Source organism: Marmota flaviventris, chromosome 8 (assembly GCF_047511675.1).
Source record: "Marmota flaviventris isolate mMarFla1 chromosome 8, mMarFla1.hap1, whole genome shotgun sequence".
NCBI classification, from domain to species: Eukaryota; Metazoa; Chordata; class Mammalia; order Rodentia; family Sciuridae; genus Marmota; species Marmota flaviventris.
The window spans coordinates 132,275,037-132,289,671 of NC_092505.1; the positions used below are offsets into that span (position 1 = coordinate 132,275,037).

Genomic DNA, 14,635 nt, shown 5'->3' on the forward strand with positions numbered 1-14,635 from the left:
GAGTATTCTCAGAAGAAAATTGTGGTAGCGGCTTTAGATCCTGTCAGAGAATAGAGAAAGACCAGAGTACAGGCATAGGTAACCAACTAAAAGCACTAGAGGAAAAGAATAGAAGCATCTGTTTTGTCTTGTAAGAATAAGGATACCCTAAATATAATGACAGTGGTAGAAAGAAAAGGAATCTCATTATTCAGTATGATTTATCATTATATACCTGGAAAACAAATGAAATTTTGGAGTGAAAGAAGAAACTGGATCCATAAATACAGATGAATGTTAATAAGAAATATTATGAAGGCCATATTATGCTCATATTAGGGCTGGTGATACAGCTCAGTGATAGAGGACTTGTCTAGTATGCATGAGGCCCTGGGTTCAATCTCCAGCACCACAAAAAAAAAGTGAACATATTAAATTCTAAGAGTTTCCCCTGGCCCTCAACTTTTAGTGCATATTAAACCCGGGTTTCCTCTTGCCATTATTCTCCCATGTCTCTGTATTTCAGGGAGATAAGATACTACTTTGGAGAAATGATGTTAGGATTTTTATACAGACTGACAGAACCTTAGAAATATACCTCCTCATCTAAAAACTCTATCACCTAAAATTACCAGAGCCTTCAAGGAAGAGTCTATTGCAGACTTAAGAGTATAGTAACATCAAGGAACCAGCAAAACACACCAAAAAAAAAAAAAAAAAAAAAACTACAAAAAAAGCCAGGTGCAGTGGCACATACCCATAATCCCAGCAACGCAGGAGTCTGAGGCAAGAGGATTGAAAATTTGAGGCCAGTTTCAGCAATTTAGCAAGGCCGTAAGCAACTTAGTAAGACCATATCTCAAAGTAAAAAATAAAAAGGGCTGAATATGCAGCACAATGGTAAGCGACCCTGGGTTCAATCCCCAGTTACAAAAAAAAAAAAATTAAGAATAATAAAGACACGCATAAAAAATCCCTAGCAAAGTCCTGAAAACATACAATACTACCTGTGCAAACATAAGCCATACCATACTTTCACTGGATCGTACACTAAACAGCATCCAGGAACAAACTTTTTCTTTTCTTTTCTTTTTTTTTTTTTTTTTTGGGGGGGGGGGCGGCAAAAATTGAATTATCCCAGGAGTTTCCTTCATCTAAATAGTTCATGGTACTTTATCTGGGGGAAGAGATTGGCCCTGAAATGAGCTAGAAGAAAATACTGAAGAAAAGCCATTGCATAAGGAAAGCTAGTACCCAGAGGCAAAAATAGAAGTTCAAAACCTGATGCTAATCAGAGATAACTTTCCTATTTTCATATATGAATACACGACCAGTGAAGCTCCATATCATGTACCACCACAAAAATGGGATCCTAATTAGAGTAAGTTATACTCCACGTACGTGTAATATGTCAAAATACACTCTACTATCATGTATATCTAAAAAGAACAAATTTTTTTAAAGTGTGGGGGGGAACCTGATGCTGACACCCACCTCTCCCCACCATTTCAAAAGAGGAAACCCCACAGCACAGACATCAGGAGGAATGAAAAAGAAGGGAATGAATTCTGGAGTACCCTACCATTGAACAATATTCCCCCAAACCTTGATATTTTTTGAGACGAGGGCTTTTTAAGTTTTGCCAGGCTAGCCTCAAATTTGCGATCCTCCTTCCTCAGTCTCCTGTGTAGCTGGGATTACAAATTGGTACTACCATAAGTACGACAGATGCTAGAGAATGATGAACTGTCATTTCTCTAAATGACAAGCTAAATCCAAAATGCCTCACAATATGCCATAAGTCCCATGACATGCTATAAACAAAAAGCACTCTCATTTCCTCACTTTTGAGTTGCTCTGAAGGTAACGTCATGGTGCTATTCTCCAATAGCCAAAACCTCCATGTACTATTATTGTAGCCAGTTAGACAAATATTCCACAAGTTGGTGTCAAAGTTCAATATCAAGGGACAGACAACATCCTCACTTACTGCAAGCAAAGCCAAAAGTATTTAGAACCCACCACACACACTTCCTATACTGGTATTCCCACATTTATAGAGGTCTCATCATCCTCCCAGGCTTTACCTATTCCCACTTCAACCTGCCCTACACATCCAGTAAGTGACTAGGTCCTATGTATTCCAGTGCAACAGGTATAACCATTTACTCCTCTTGTCCAGATCAACTGACCCAAAAGGATTAAATCTTCATTACCCTTTCCCACAGATTTCTACCACAGACCTATTGGTCTTCCCTGTTTACAGGTCATCTCTTTGGAAACTACTAGAGTAACATTTCTAAAATCAAAGGTCAGATGAAAATCAAAGGTCAAATGAATGCTCCTCAGTAAAAAATTTCCATTAATTCTGTGCTGCCTATAAAACAAATTCTTAACTTCATAGTGTAACCACAAGCCATCTCTCCAGTCTCACTCTGGTCATCCCCCTAATATATCCAGTACTATATTAAAGACAGTTCATCATTCTCTAGCATCTCTCATACTTATAGTTGTACTGATTTGTAATCCCAGCTACACAGGAGACTGAGGAAGGAGGATCCCAAATTTGAGGCTAGCCTGGCAAAACTTAAAAAGCCCCCATCTCAAAATAAAAAATATCAATGTTTGGGGGAATATTGTTAAATGGTAGAGTACTCCTGAATTCAAACTCTAGTACTGCACAAAAATTTAAAAACACCGCTTTGAAGACCAAAAGCTCAGCTTTGCTACTTTCTTGCTAACTTATATAGAGTAAGCCAATCTCCTTTCTGAGACTCAGTTTCCTCATCTGTAAAATGTATATTCTTCACCTTTCAGACAAGACTGTCAGAACTATTTAGTAAAATAAAGAATGTCTAAATGCAGTAAAGGGAAATTAATTGTTTTAAATACTCATATTAGAAAAAGAAATTTGAAAATTAACAATCTATGCATATGCTTAAGAGTTTGAAAGTCAAAATAAGCCCAAAAATGTAGACAGAAAATTATAAAGTAGAAATTACAAAGAAAATAAACACAACAGTGGATATTACAAAAGCCAAAAGACAGTTCTTTGAAAGGAATAATATTGTTTAGATGTTTATGTAAACTATGACAAAAATATATATACAAGAAAGCTATTGTTATCCAACAGAGATGAAACTTCAAATAAAATGGGTTGAAGTAACAGTTTTCATTTTGAAAGGGTTTCTCACATATTAGTACCCATTGACATTTGAGCCAGATAATTGTTGGAGTGGGTATTGAGGCTTTCTTATGCATTGCAGGATGTTTAGCAGTGTCCCTGGTCTCTACCCATAAGACACCAGTAGCATCCCCTCCTCACCCCCCAGGAATCATGACGAGCAAAATGTCTTTACCAAATATTGTAAACCATCTCCTGAAGGCAAAAATCATCCCAAGTGGAAAACAAAAAGCCCACATTATACTCTATCAGCTAAGACCAGATTTTCAAAGCCATTCATAAATTTTTCTTTCTTTTTTTTTTTTTTGGTGTATGGTACCAGGAATTGAATTCAGGGTCACTGTCCCACTGAACTACATTCCCAACCCTTTTTATTTTTTATTTAGAGATAGTATCTCACTAAACTGCCCAGCCTAGCTTAGAACTTAAAATCCTCCTGCCTCAACTTCCTAAATCACAGGGATTACAAGCATGTTTAACCATACCCAGCCCTATTTTTAGAACAGTTGGCTGCTTTGTCCATTAGGACTGGGGGATGATAACAAGCCAAGGAAGGAAGGACAAGACAGGTGTTTAAGCAAAATTGTACAGACAGTATCTAATGAAATTTTTTTTATCACTCTGGACTTCATAAGTGATAGAAATAAATCATATCAGTGTTTTAAGATTATTTAATCCAAGAATAGAATAAATATTCTTTTATTTAAAAACGCTAATTGCAGGGTAGGGGTGTAACTCAATGGTAGGTACAGCACCTATCTATCATGTGCCAAGGACTTGTGTTTGAGTCCCAGCAATGCAAACAACAAAACCCCAGTTGCATAGCTCTACTATTCTGAGACAAATTACTATTAAATTCTTGCTAAACTTCTAAATAAATAATAGTAAAGTCTTCAGAGAGAGAGAGAGAGGATTTTAATCTTTTATTTTTCGGCGGGCACAACATCTTTGTTTGTATATGGTGCTGAGGATCAAACCCTGGCCGCACGCATGTGCTTGAGCCACATCTCCAGCCCCTAACTTCCCATTCTTGAGGTTGTACATGATACAGAGTTACACTGTATATTCACATATGAACATAAGAAAGTTATGTCCAATTCATTATACCATGTTTCCTATTCCCATCCCCCCACCTTTCCCTTCATTCCCATTTGTCTAATCCAATGAACTTCTACTCTTCCCTCTCTTTTTGTGTGTTAACACCAACATATCAGAGAGAACATTCAGCATTTGGTTGTTTGGGATTGGCTTATTTCACTAAGCATGATATTCCCCAGTTCCACCCTCTTATTGGCAAATGTCATAATTTCATACTTCTTTATGTCTAAATAATATTCTATTATTCTAATGTGGCATATATATATATATATATATATATATATATATATATATATATATATATACACACACACACACACACACACACACCACATTTTAAAAGCATATAATTTTTTAACAGAATCATCTCTTGGTATCTTCAGGGGATTGGTTCTAGGACCCTCTACAAATACGAAAATCCACAGATGCTAAAGCTCTTATATAGAATGTCAGAGTATTTGCATATAACCTATGCACATCCTCCGATATACTTTAAATCATCTCTGGCAAGGAATGGTGGCAGCACACCTATAATCCCAGTGAGTCAGGAGGCTGAGGTAGTAGGATTGCAAATTTAAGGCCAGCTTTAGCAATTTAACAAGACCTAGTCTCAAAAATAAAATTTAAAAAGGCTGGGGGACTGGGGATATAGCTCAGTTGGTAGAGCGCTTGCCTCACATGCACAAAGTTCAATCCCCAGCACCACAAAGAAATTTAAAAATTTAAAAAAGGTTGGGGATATAGCTTAGTGATAGAACACCCCTGAGCTCAATTCCCAGTACTGTAAATTATAAAATAAGGATTATTTATAATTTCTAATACAATGTAAATGCTGCACAAATAGTTGTTATATTGTATTATTTAGAGAATAATGACAAGAAAAAGTTTCTGTATATCCAGCACAGACACTTTTTCCCAAAAAAATATTTCTAATCCACAGCTGATTGAATCCTCAGATACAGAATCCATGGATACCCACTGTCATTAAGCTTTTGGCAAGAAGATTCCAAGAAGCCAAGAGGGAGGAGACTCTATTTATATCCATCATACTCACTAGCAGCACCAAAAATCTGATCTGAACCTTACAGGAGTCCTAGGGCTATCTAAAATATAATTCTCAGAAGCTAAATGATAAAAAGCAAAAAACTGATTCAGACACCTGGGGACTCTTTCTTAACACCAGAAAAATGAAAGCCAAAGAAGATGGTGCACTATCACATCATCACTGTCTTCCACTATTTCTACTCCTGCCTTATAAAACAAACAACAGAATCACTTCAGGGGAGACTCCAACTGAATAAGCTAGTAATAGAGAAACTGCTGCCATCAGGGCCAAATAAAACTGAAATGGCCATTTCCCTATTAGAAGTAAGATGGAAACAGAGCAGATATTTGGGCAGTATAACATACAATGAAAGTATAAAGAAATTTAATTTGAGCCATATAGAAGCTGTTAGAATGGTTGAATAAAAAATGATGATAGTAACATCAGCAAAGAGAATGGATTGCTGCTCATCTTCCTGGAATCTGAAGAATGGAGCACATTTTCCTATGTTCCTTCAGATTCAAGTGATGATGATCTAATGCAATGTTTAGTTCCACAGCGGGTGGGTCTATTATGATCAGACAAAATCTCTATTCCTCAGTTAGTATTATGAATAACTAAATCCTATATCATGAAAGGCCAGAATTCATTGAAAAGCCATGTAACTGCCCAAATAAGCTAATATTAGATGAAAAGAAAAGGTTCAGCTGGGCACAGTAGTGCCCAACTGTAATCCAGGGGCTTGGGAGGCTAAGGCAGGAAGATCAAGAGTTCAAAGCTAGCCTTAGCAACTTAGCGAGGCCCTAAGCAACAGAAACTTTGCCATTGCTTCACCATGACTTGGGCAAATGCACCTTACCTTTCAATCTCTGGACCTGAGCTCTACAGTTGTGAAAGATGAGTTAAACACTAAAAGTTTTTCCAATACTAAAACAAGGCTTACGTGGAAGACAAGAATCCAGTTTCTGAGATTCAGCATTAAGAGGTCACATTTGCTAAGTTCTCAGTCTATGTCTTCTCATATGGATGACCTAACACTAAGCTCCCACAAGCAAAACTTTCCTTTACTACTCACCATCCAGCAGGTCTTCCTCATCATCCCTGTCATGCTCCTCCACTGCCACCTCCTCCTCCTCCTCCTCCTCTTCCTCATCATCCAGCTCCACGTCCGGGTCCAGGTCTGGATCGCTCCCTGAGGCGGATTCGTCTGACATGGCTCCCAGTGGTACTCAGTGTGCATTACCAACTCATGGTCCACTGCAGGGGTCCTTGGAGATGACAAGAAGAATCAGAATCACCAAGGTTTCACTTAGCAGCACAAATCTTTCAAAGAAAAATATACTTAAGATGAATTCCCTAGGGTTTTTCTAAGCAGTAAAGCAAGCTAACCATATCCAATTTCAACCTTCTCTATGATTGTACTACCCAAGACATGTTTTGGCAGCTCTGCCAGCTCGAACTTCTTATGGCTATTTTGACAAGAAAATATAAAGTAATAACTACAAAAACAAAAGCATATACTTCAGAATTCTCATTTATGCTAGGTGCCTATAATTCCAACAACTCAGGAAGCTGAAGCAGGAGGATCACAAGTTTAAGGCCAGCCTCGGCAACTTAGACCCTACCTGTTATGGTTTAGGAATAAGCCCCTCTCCCTGAAAAAACTCAGGTGTGAGACAATGCAAGAATGCTTTGGGGCTGGGATGTGGCTCAAGCCGTAGTGCGCTCGCCTGGCATGCGTGCGGCCCGGGTTCGATCCTCAGCACCACATACAAACAAAGATGTTGTGTCCGCCGAAAACTAATAAATAAGTATTAAAAAATTTAAAAGAATGCTTAGACCTGAAATGATTTCAATTATTCAAAACTATAACCTAATCAGTAAATTGATCCAGTGATGCGGATTAACTGGGAAGTAACTATAGGTAGATAGGGTGTACCTACAGGAAATAGGTCACTGGAGGCTTGCCTTAGGGTTTATATTTTGTTCTTGGTGGAAGAACTCTCTCTCTGCTTCCTGTTTGCCATGTCCTGAGCTGCTTCCCTCTACCACATCCTTCTGCCATGATGTCAAGCCTCACTTTGGACTCAGAGATATGGTATGGAGTCAGCTGACTGTAGACTGAACTTCTGAAATCTTTTCCTCCTCTAAGTTGTTCTCTTCAGGTCTTTGGTCATAGCAACAGAAAGTTGACTAGAACACTCTCAAAATAAAAAGGGTTGCAGATATATAGCTCCGTGGTAGAGTATCTCTGGATTCAATCCCCAGTATCAAAAAAAAAAAAAAAAAAAAAAAGCTGAGGGATCCCATTTGTTCATTTCTTACTGCATCACCCATTTCCTGTGCACCAACTCACTGAATCCATATTATCTACTCATATACATATATTTATAATCACAAGCACTATTCTAGTCACAGCAGGAAGAACAAAGCATGTAAAGAATGTGAAGGACTGGTGTATACCAGGAGGAGCTGCTTTTTTTATACAGGGTTAGCTGAGAAGTTCTCACTAAGCAGAGGCCAGAAGGAAGCAAGGGAGCCATAGAGACATATGGAAGTATATGATCCATACACCATGAGCAACAAGGGCTGAACCCTGGAGGGAGGCTGACTTGGAACACTCAGGAAAGAAGGAATAGGTCAGGTCTGGATAAGGGCAGGGTCTGGCATTAAGCCCTACAAAGAGGGCAGCTCGTTGTCCAATTACCCGAAAGAAAGGCTTCCAGTGAGCAGCTAGCACTTCACCACATTGTCACTTTTCCCAGACATGTAGAGAACCTCAGGTGTGAACCTCTGTACATTTGTTGTTCTCTGGTTCTTCCCTACTTCTTGGCCCAGTTCCATTCCATTTCTTCCCAGAAGCCTTTGTAAAGTGCCCTAGATTTCTGGTATTATATGCTCTCTTCTGAACTCCATTAGCCAGGCCATCCCACATTATTAATCTTCAATGAAGGACTCATATGGGCTACTTGGCAAAACGGTGTACTTTCTTTGTTCTTACCTCCTGACCCAACAGTAAACCTCTAAGGGGAATGATTTAAATGGGAATTATGTGTTTGTATCCTACAGCTAGAAGTCTGTAGTAGATCCAGGTTATTCTCCCTCATTTACCAACCTGCTGTACTCTGTCTACAACATATCAAAAATTATGTATGTGTATCTACTTCCCTCCTTCCCTATCCCCTTTCTCATCACTTTACTGTTAGCTGATTAGCTGTAATGATCTTTTTTTCTTTCTTTCTTTTTCTTTTTTTTGGTATTGGGAATAGAATACCAGGGACACTTTACCTCTAAGCTATACCCCTAGCGATTTTTATTTTTTATTTTGAGACAGGGTCTAGCTAAGTTGCTGAGGCTGACAACTTGCAATCCTCCTGCCTCAGTCTCCCAAGTCCCTGAGATCACAAGTGTGCAGCCACTGCAATTAGCTTAAGGTCATGTTTTTTCTGGGGTAGGAAGGGGACAAAGTAAAGAGATGTCTAGGTGGACAGTTCTATGTAAATATAAATAAAAATGTTAACTTATGGAGCCACTGATTCTTTCAATTTTTCTGTATATTTCCAAGTTTTCATAATAAAAGATAGGGAGAGGACAAGGTAAATAATCTTTTACAAGATAAACTGCTGCAGACAACCACATAAAAAAAATCAGGTCACCCTCAAATGACTCCCATCTCCCAAAATAAAAACTTAAGACAAGTCTCTAATTATTAAACACAAAACTTGTTCCAGACTGAAATTTCTTATTAAGGTTCAGAGTAATTTGCAAAAAATTTGAAACAGAACTTCTATCTTCTGAACAGAGAGAGAGAGAGAGAGGCGGGAGCGGGGGGGGGGGGGGGGAGGAGAGGAGGAAGAGGAGGGAGGGGGAGGGGAAACAACAGAAGTTTCTGGGGTTATGAACCTAGCAGAGATCTCTCCAAGACAATGCTGTCTTCCTTTAGGATTCTGGAAAAACAGAACTTAAGTTTAGGACTGCTCAGAGTTAAAAATAACAGAAATTAAAATTGTGTGCATTTCTAGATGGGTCATGTACTTTGCCTCTCAAAACAACTAAAGCAAAGAACAGCTGAGCAGTGAGTTGGTAATAAATTTAAAATTTTTCCATTTATAACTCACATCTAAAAACATCTGCAAAGAGTATTAAGGGGCAGGGAAGAAAAGTGATCCACAAATACAAAATAGTGTAACATACTGAGCTGTCCTCCACTTAATGACCAGGCAAATACCTGTAGGAATGACTATACTGTGCCTTTTCTTTTATTTAGTAAGTTTCAAAAGGAAATAATAGAGAGCCCAGCAAGGTAGCACAGGCCAGCAATCCCAAAGACTCCAGGGAGCTGATTCCAAATTCAAGGCCAGCCTTGGCTACTTAGTGAGGCCCTAAGCAACTTAGAAAGACCATGTCTCAAAACTGAAGATAAAAAGGGCTACAGATGTAGCTCAGTGGTAGAGCACCCAGGGTTCAATCCCCAATACAAAGGAAAAAGGGGTAGGGAGCAATTTAAAAAAAAAAATCAGCAACTTTCGGATTGCTGGCGTGTGCTACCTTGCTGGGCTCTTTATTATTTCCTTCTGAAACTTACTAAATAAAAGAAAAGGCACAGTATATTTGGAAGTGAAATTGACTTCTCCACAGCCACAGTAAAATATCTGAATACTCATATATCCTCTGGATATAAATGTTCAAAATCTGCATTACCTCTATTTCATTCCATACTGCTTGAGAAACGCAGTAGGTGTTTTCCTTACAGTATGCTTGGCTGATTATGAAGTGGCTTTTAAAGAATAATTAATTATCAGGTACCTTTAAGTAATCTGAAGGCCTGTCATTCTAGAAAAGAAATTGTGTGGTGGTAGAATGACAATCATTTTGAGGTAAACACTAACAAGGACCAGCCTTCCATATAACCCCAGTTAACTAACTGCTTTAAAGCTCCTGATAGAAGCAAACATCAATTAAACATCCAATAACCACACATACTATTACAATGTAAGAGATATGGGTCCAGTCCCCTACTCAAAACATTTCAAAGTAGTAGACACTTTAAAATAGTACCCAATGGGAATGAGGTTTCATAACAGGTACCAGAATACAGTTACATAGGAGGAATAAGTTCTAATATTCTACCAGTACAGAAGGGTGACCATAGTTAACAACAATTTATTAAAGAATTGGAAGAAAGGATTTCAAAGGCTCCAAATGCAAAGAAATTATAAATGTTTAAGGATAGGGAAATACTAATTACTCTAATATAATCACTATACCTTGTACACATGTACCAAATTATCATAAATATGTACAATTATTATGTCAAATTAAAAAATAAAAAAACACAAAAATAGTACCCAGACTATTATCATATGCTCATAACAGAGAAGAGATTAAAAAGCAAGGAATTTCTTCAATCCTATTAAATTTGGTTTTTCTCTTTCCCTTCCTTCCACAAGCCATTAAATTTCTTTACAGAGAAAACAAAGTGAACTCTCTTCTCAGCTCTTCAAATTCATAACTCTCTAAAGGATAGGTTTTGCTATTACTGATCTTCAAAAAGGCAACAAAGAGAACATGACAAAGGAAAATCTGGTCTTAGTGGGTAGCAGAGTTGATTACATTCTGTCTCTAAGGGACTTAACCTGCACACAGACATCTGGATGTGGAACCCAGGCTTTCAGAACACAGGGAAGGCAGCCCTGATTCAATAATTAGCTCTTCGTTATGTTAAGTGAAATAAGCCAAACTCAGAAAGTCAAGAGTCATATATTATCTCTCACATGTGGAAATAGAAAGAATAAAGGAAAAGGAGGCAGGTGGTTTACCATGAAAAACTAAGATCAGTGGAGTAGAGGAAAGGGGACCAAGGGTATGGAGGAGGATAAGAAAAGGGAAAATACTGGAGAATAATACTGACCAAATTATATTGTTACATCATGTGCACGTATGAATATGTAACAATGGATCCCATAATATAATTGTATTATATATAATTATAGTACACCAATAAAAATATTAATAAACAAGAACATAGTTCTTAGTATATATGAAGGGGAAGTTGATAAGGAAGAAAAACACATCACCCATTTGTTCCTCATTCCACATGAAATACAGCCTGAATCTGCAGTGCAGAGGGTCTCTGCCTCTAGAATACAGAGAAACTAAGAGAGTGATTATGTGTATGTGTACCTTAATGAAGACCTGTGTTCTCATAAAGCAAATTCTGGGAATCAAATTCTATTTTATTTTTTTAAAGAGAGAGAGAGAGAGAGAATTTTAATATTTATTTATTAGTTTTCAGCGGACACAACATCTTTGTATGTGGTGCTGAGGATCGAACCCGGGCCGCACGCATGCCAGGCGAGCGCGCTACTGCTTGAGCCACATCCCCAGCCCTCAAATTCTATTTTAATGAAACTGGAGAACTAGCTATTTAAAGGAACTCTAAAAGACAACCACTATGAAAAGCAAACATTCAACCCCTAAGCATGTTAATAAGCCTACAGTTTAATATATTGGATTTGCTAACAAGAGGCTATAATTAACAAGAAACCCACAGCTAAATCCCAGCTCATTCCCTCACAGCAATCTAGAGAGTAAAAGAAAAGGTTGTTCTACCCTGCTAAATTCAAAGACAAGGACACCTGACTATAAAGTGGTGCCTGGCCAAGAATCAAAAGAATTATTCATGCCTGCACAGTCCTTAGAGACACTGGGATAGGGGTTGGGGAGGACATAGGAAGAACCCACCCTCACACACATACACACACCTTCTTTAGTCTCAAATAGATCATGTTTGAAGAGTCCACCTTGAAATCAGAGGGCTACAGGTGCACACACATTGCCTCATTACAATGGGGCAGCCCATGAAATTTCAAAGATACCCTCATGGTCTCCTGTAGCATCATGATCCAATCTTTCAACTCCATGTCCTCATTAATTTTGGTGACCTTGAATCATATTACATTTCCTCAAATGATCTCCAACAATTCCACAGTGAGTGCAACTGACTTTTTTTTTTAAAACATTTTTTCTTAAGTTTTAGGTGGACACAATATCTTTATTTTACATTTATGTGGTGCTGAGGATCGAACCCAGTGCCTCGTGCTGCTAGGTGAACACTCTACCACTGAGCCACACCCCAGCCCCCCCCCTTTTTTTTTGTATTAAAGATATAAATACAAAAACCTGGGACTGGGGTTGTAGCCCAGTAGCAGAGAATTTGTCCAGCACATGTGAAGTACTGGATTCAATCCTTAGCACCACATAAAAATAAAATAAGGCATTCTGTCCATATACCACTACAAAAAAAAATTTTTTTTAAGAATAAAAATAAATACAAAAACCTGGATTTAAGCTAATGAACAAGAGGGGCAATTTTTTTTTTTTTTTGCCACAGGGAACCCAAGGGTGCTTAACCACTGAGCCACAACCCCAGCCCTTTTTGTTTTTTATTTTGAGACAGGGTCTCACTAGATTGCTCTACATTCTAACTAAACTGCTGGGGCTGGCTTTGAACCTGGGATCCTCCTGCCTCAGCCTCTGGGATTACAGGCCTACACCACCACACTCAACGGAATAAAATCTTTTAAGACACTTTCATTCCAAAGCTTTGGGCAATTGGGCTGAGAATGTAACCTAAAGGTAGAGCATTTGCCTCACTCACCTAAGACCCTGGATTCAATCCCAGCACTCGAAAAAAAAAAAAAATACTAATAATAATAACCAAAGCTTTGGGCAATACCCTTTCAAATAAACCCAGTCGAATAATTTGTATAATTTCAAGATATGTCAGTCCACATTATAGTACTAAGTTACCATAGAATTCTTCCGGTCTGCTGAGAAATTCACTGTGGGTCAATAAAATTATTTCAAACCCCCTTTTCCTATGCAAGACAAAGACCTGTCCTAATCACACCAATGTGTACTTCAAATCTCCATGGCTGGCAAGGTGATGCATGCCTGTAATTACAGCAGCTCAAGAGGGGGAGGCAGAAGGATCACAAGTTTAAAGCCAGCCTAAGCAACTTAGCAAGGCCTTAAGCAACAGAGCAATACCTTGTCTCAAACTAAGAAAGGGGCAGCCACAAAGTCAAAATCATCCCCAGCCCTTTTTAATTTTTATTTTGAGATGGTTCTAAATTGTCTAGGCTAAATTCAAACTTGCAAACCTCCCATCTTAATCTCCTAAGTAACTGGGATTATAGGCATGAGCCACTACACCTGACCTCTCATCAATGGTTTTTTTTTTTTTTTTGGTACCAGGGATTCTGAGGGGCACTCAACCACTGAGCCACATCCCCAGTCCTATTTTGTATCTTATTTAGAGACAGAGTCTCACGAGTTGCTTAGCACCTTGCTTTTGCTGAGGATGGCTTTGAACTCTCGAATCTCCTGCCTCAGCCTCCCAAGCCACAGGGATAAGCATGGGCCACCATACCCGGCTCACTAATAGATTTCTATGTAACAAAACACAAAAAGTTCCTTTTTTCTTTAATTTTTAATATTTATTTTTCAGTTTTCGGCGGACACAACATCTTTGTTTGTATGTGGTGCTGAGGATCGAATCCGGGCCGCACGCATGCCAGGCGAGCGCGCTACCACTTGAGCCACATCCCCAGCCCACAAAAAGTTCCTTGATAGGCCTTTAAATCCACATTGTAATTAACTTTTAAGAAACTCTTCTCAAGAGTTTTGATATAGTGGGGCTGGGGTTGTAGCTCAATGATACAGCTACTTGCCTGGCATGTGCAAGGCACTGGGTTCCATCCTCAGCACCACATAAAAATAAATAAATAAAATAAAGGCATTGTGGGCTGGGGATGTGGCTCAGTGGTAGAGCGCTCACCTCGCATGTGTGAAGCACTGGGTTTGATGCTCAGCACCACATGAAAATAAATAAATTAAATAAAGGTATCATGTCCATCTACAACTAAAAAATACTAAAATAAATAAAGGCATTGTCTCCATCTACAACTAAGAAAAAAAATTTTTAAAAAGAGTTTTGGAATAGTTTCAAAGAATATACACAATTTGGGGCTGGGGTTGTGACTCAGGGGTAAAGCACTTGCCTAGCACGCGTGAGGCACTGGGTTCGATCCTCAGAACAACATAAAAATAAAATAAAGGTTATTGTGTCCACCTACAACTACAACAAATATTTTTTAAAGATTTTTTAAAAAAGAATATACACAATTATGTAAAAAGTAATTAAAACACAGCCCCTTTCAACTATATCCCTATAGCAGCTGGTTTTTCTTCATGTACTTCAAAAATGCAATAAGTCAACAACAAAACAATAAAGTCAAAACAGACCAGACACAGAAACAACTGAG

The 14,635-nt window shown here is 38.4% G+C and overlaps 1 protein-coding gene across 4 annotated transcripts in view; it reads right to left on the reverse strand.

Moving 5' to 3' along the window:
- Positions 1-14,635, reverse strand: part of Rad54l2 (RAD54 like 2) — a 159,120-nt gene that overhangs the window by 78,463 nt on the left and 66,022 nt on the right. For all 4 annotated transcript variants that reach the window (XM_071615676.1, XM_027934025.2, XM_071615675.1 and 1 more), the window contains one exon: positions 6,382-6,574. In XM_071615676.1, the coding sequence (XP_071471777.1) occupies positions 6,382-6,520 (139 nt within the window). In that variant the 5' untranslated portion in view covers positions 6,521-6,574. The remainder of the gene's footprint in view (positions 1-6,381; positions 6,575-14,635) is intronic.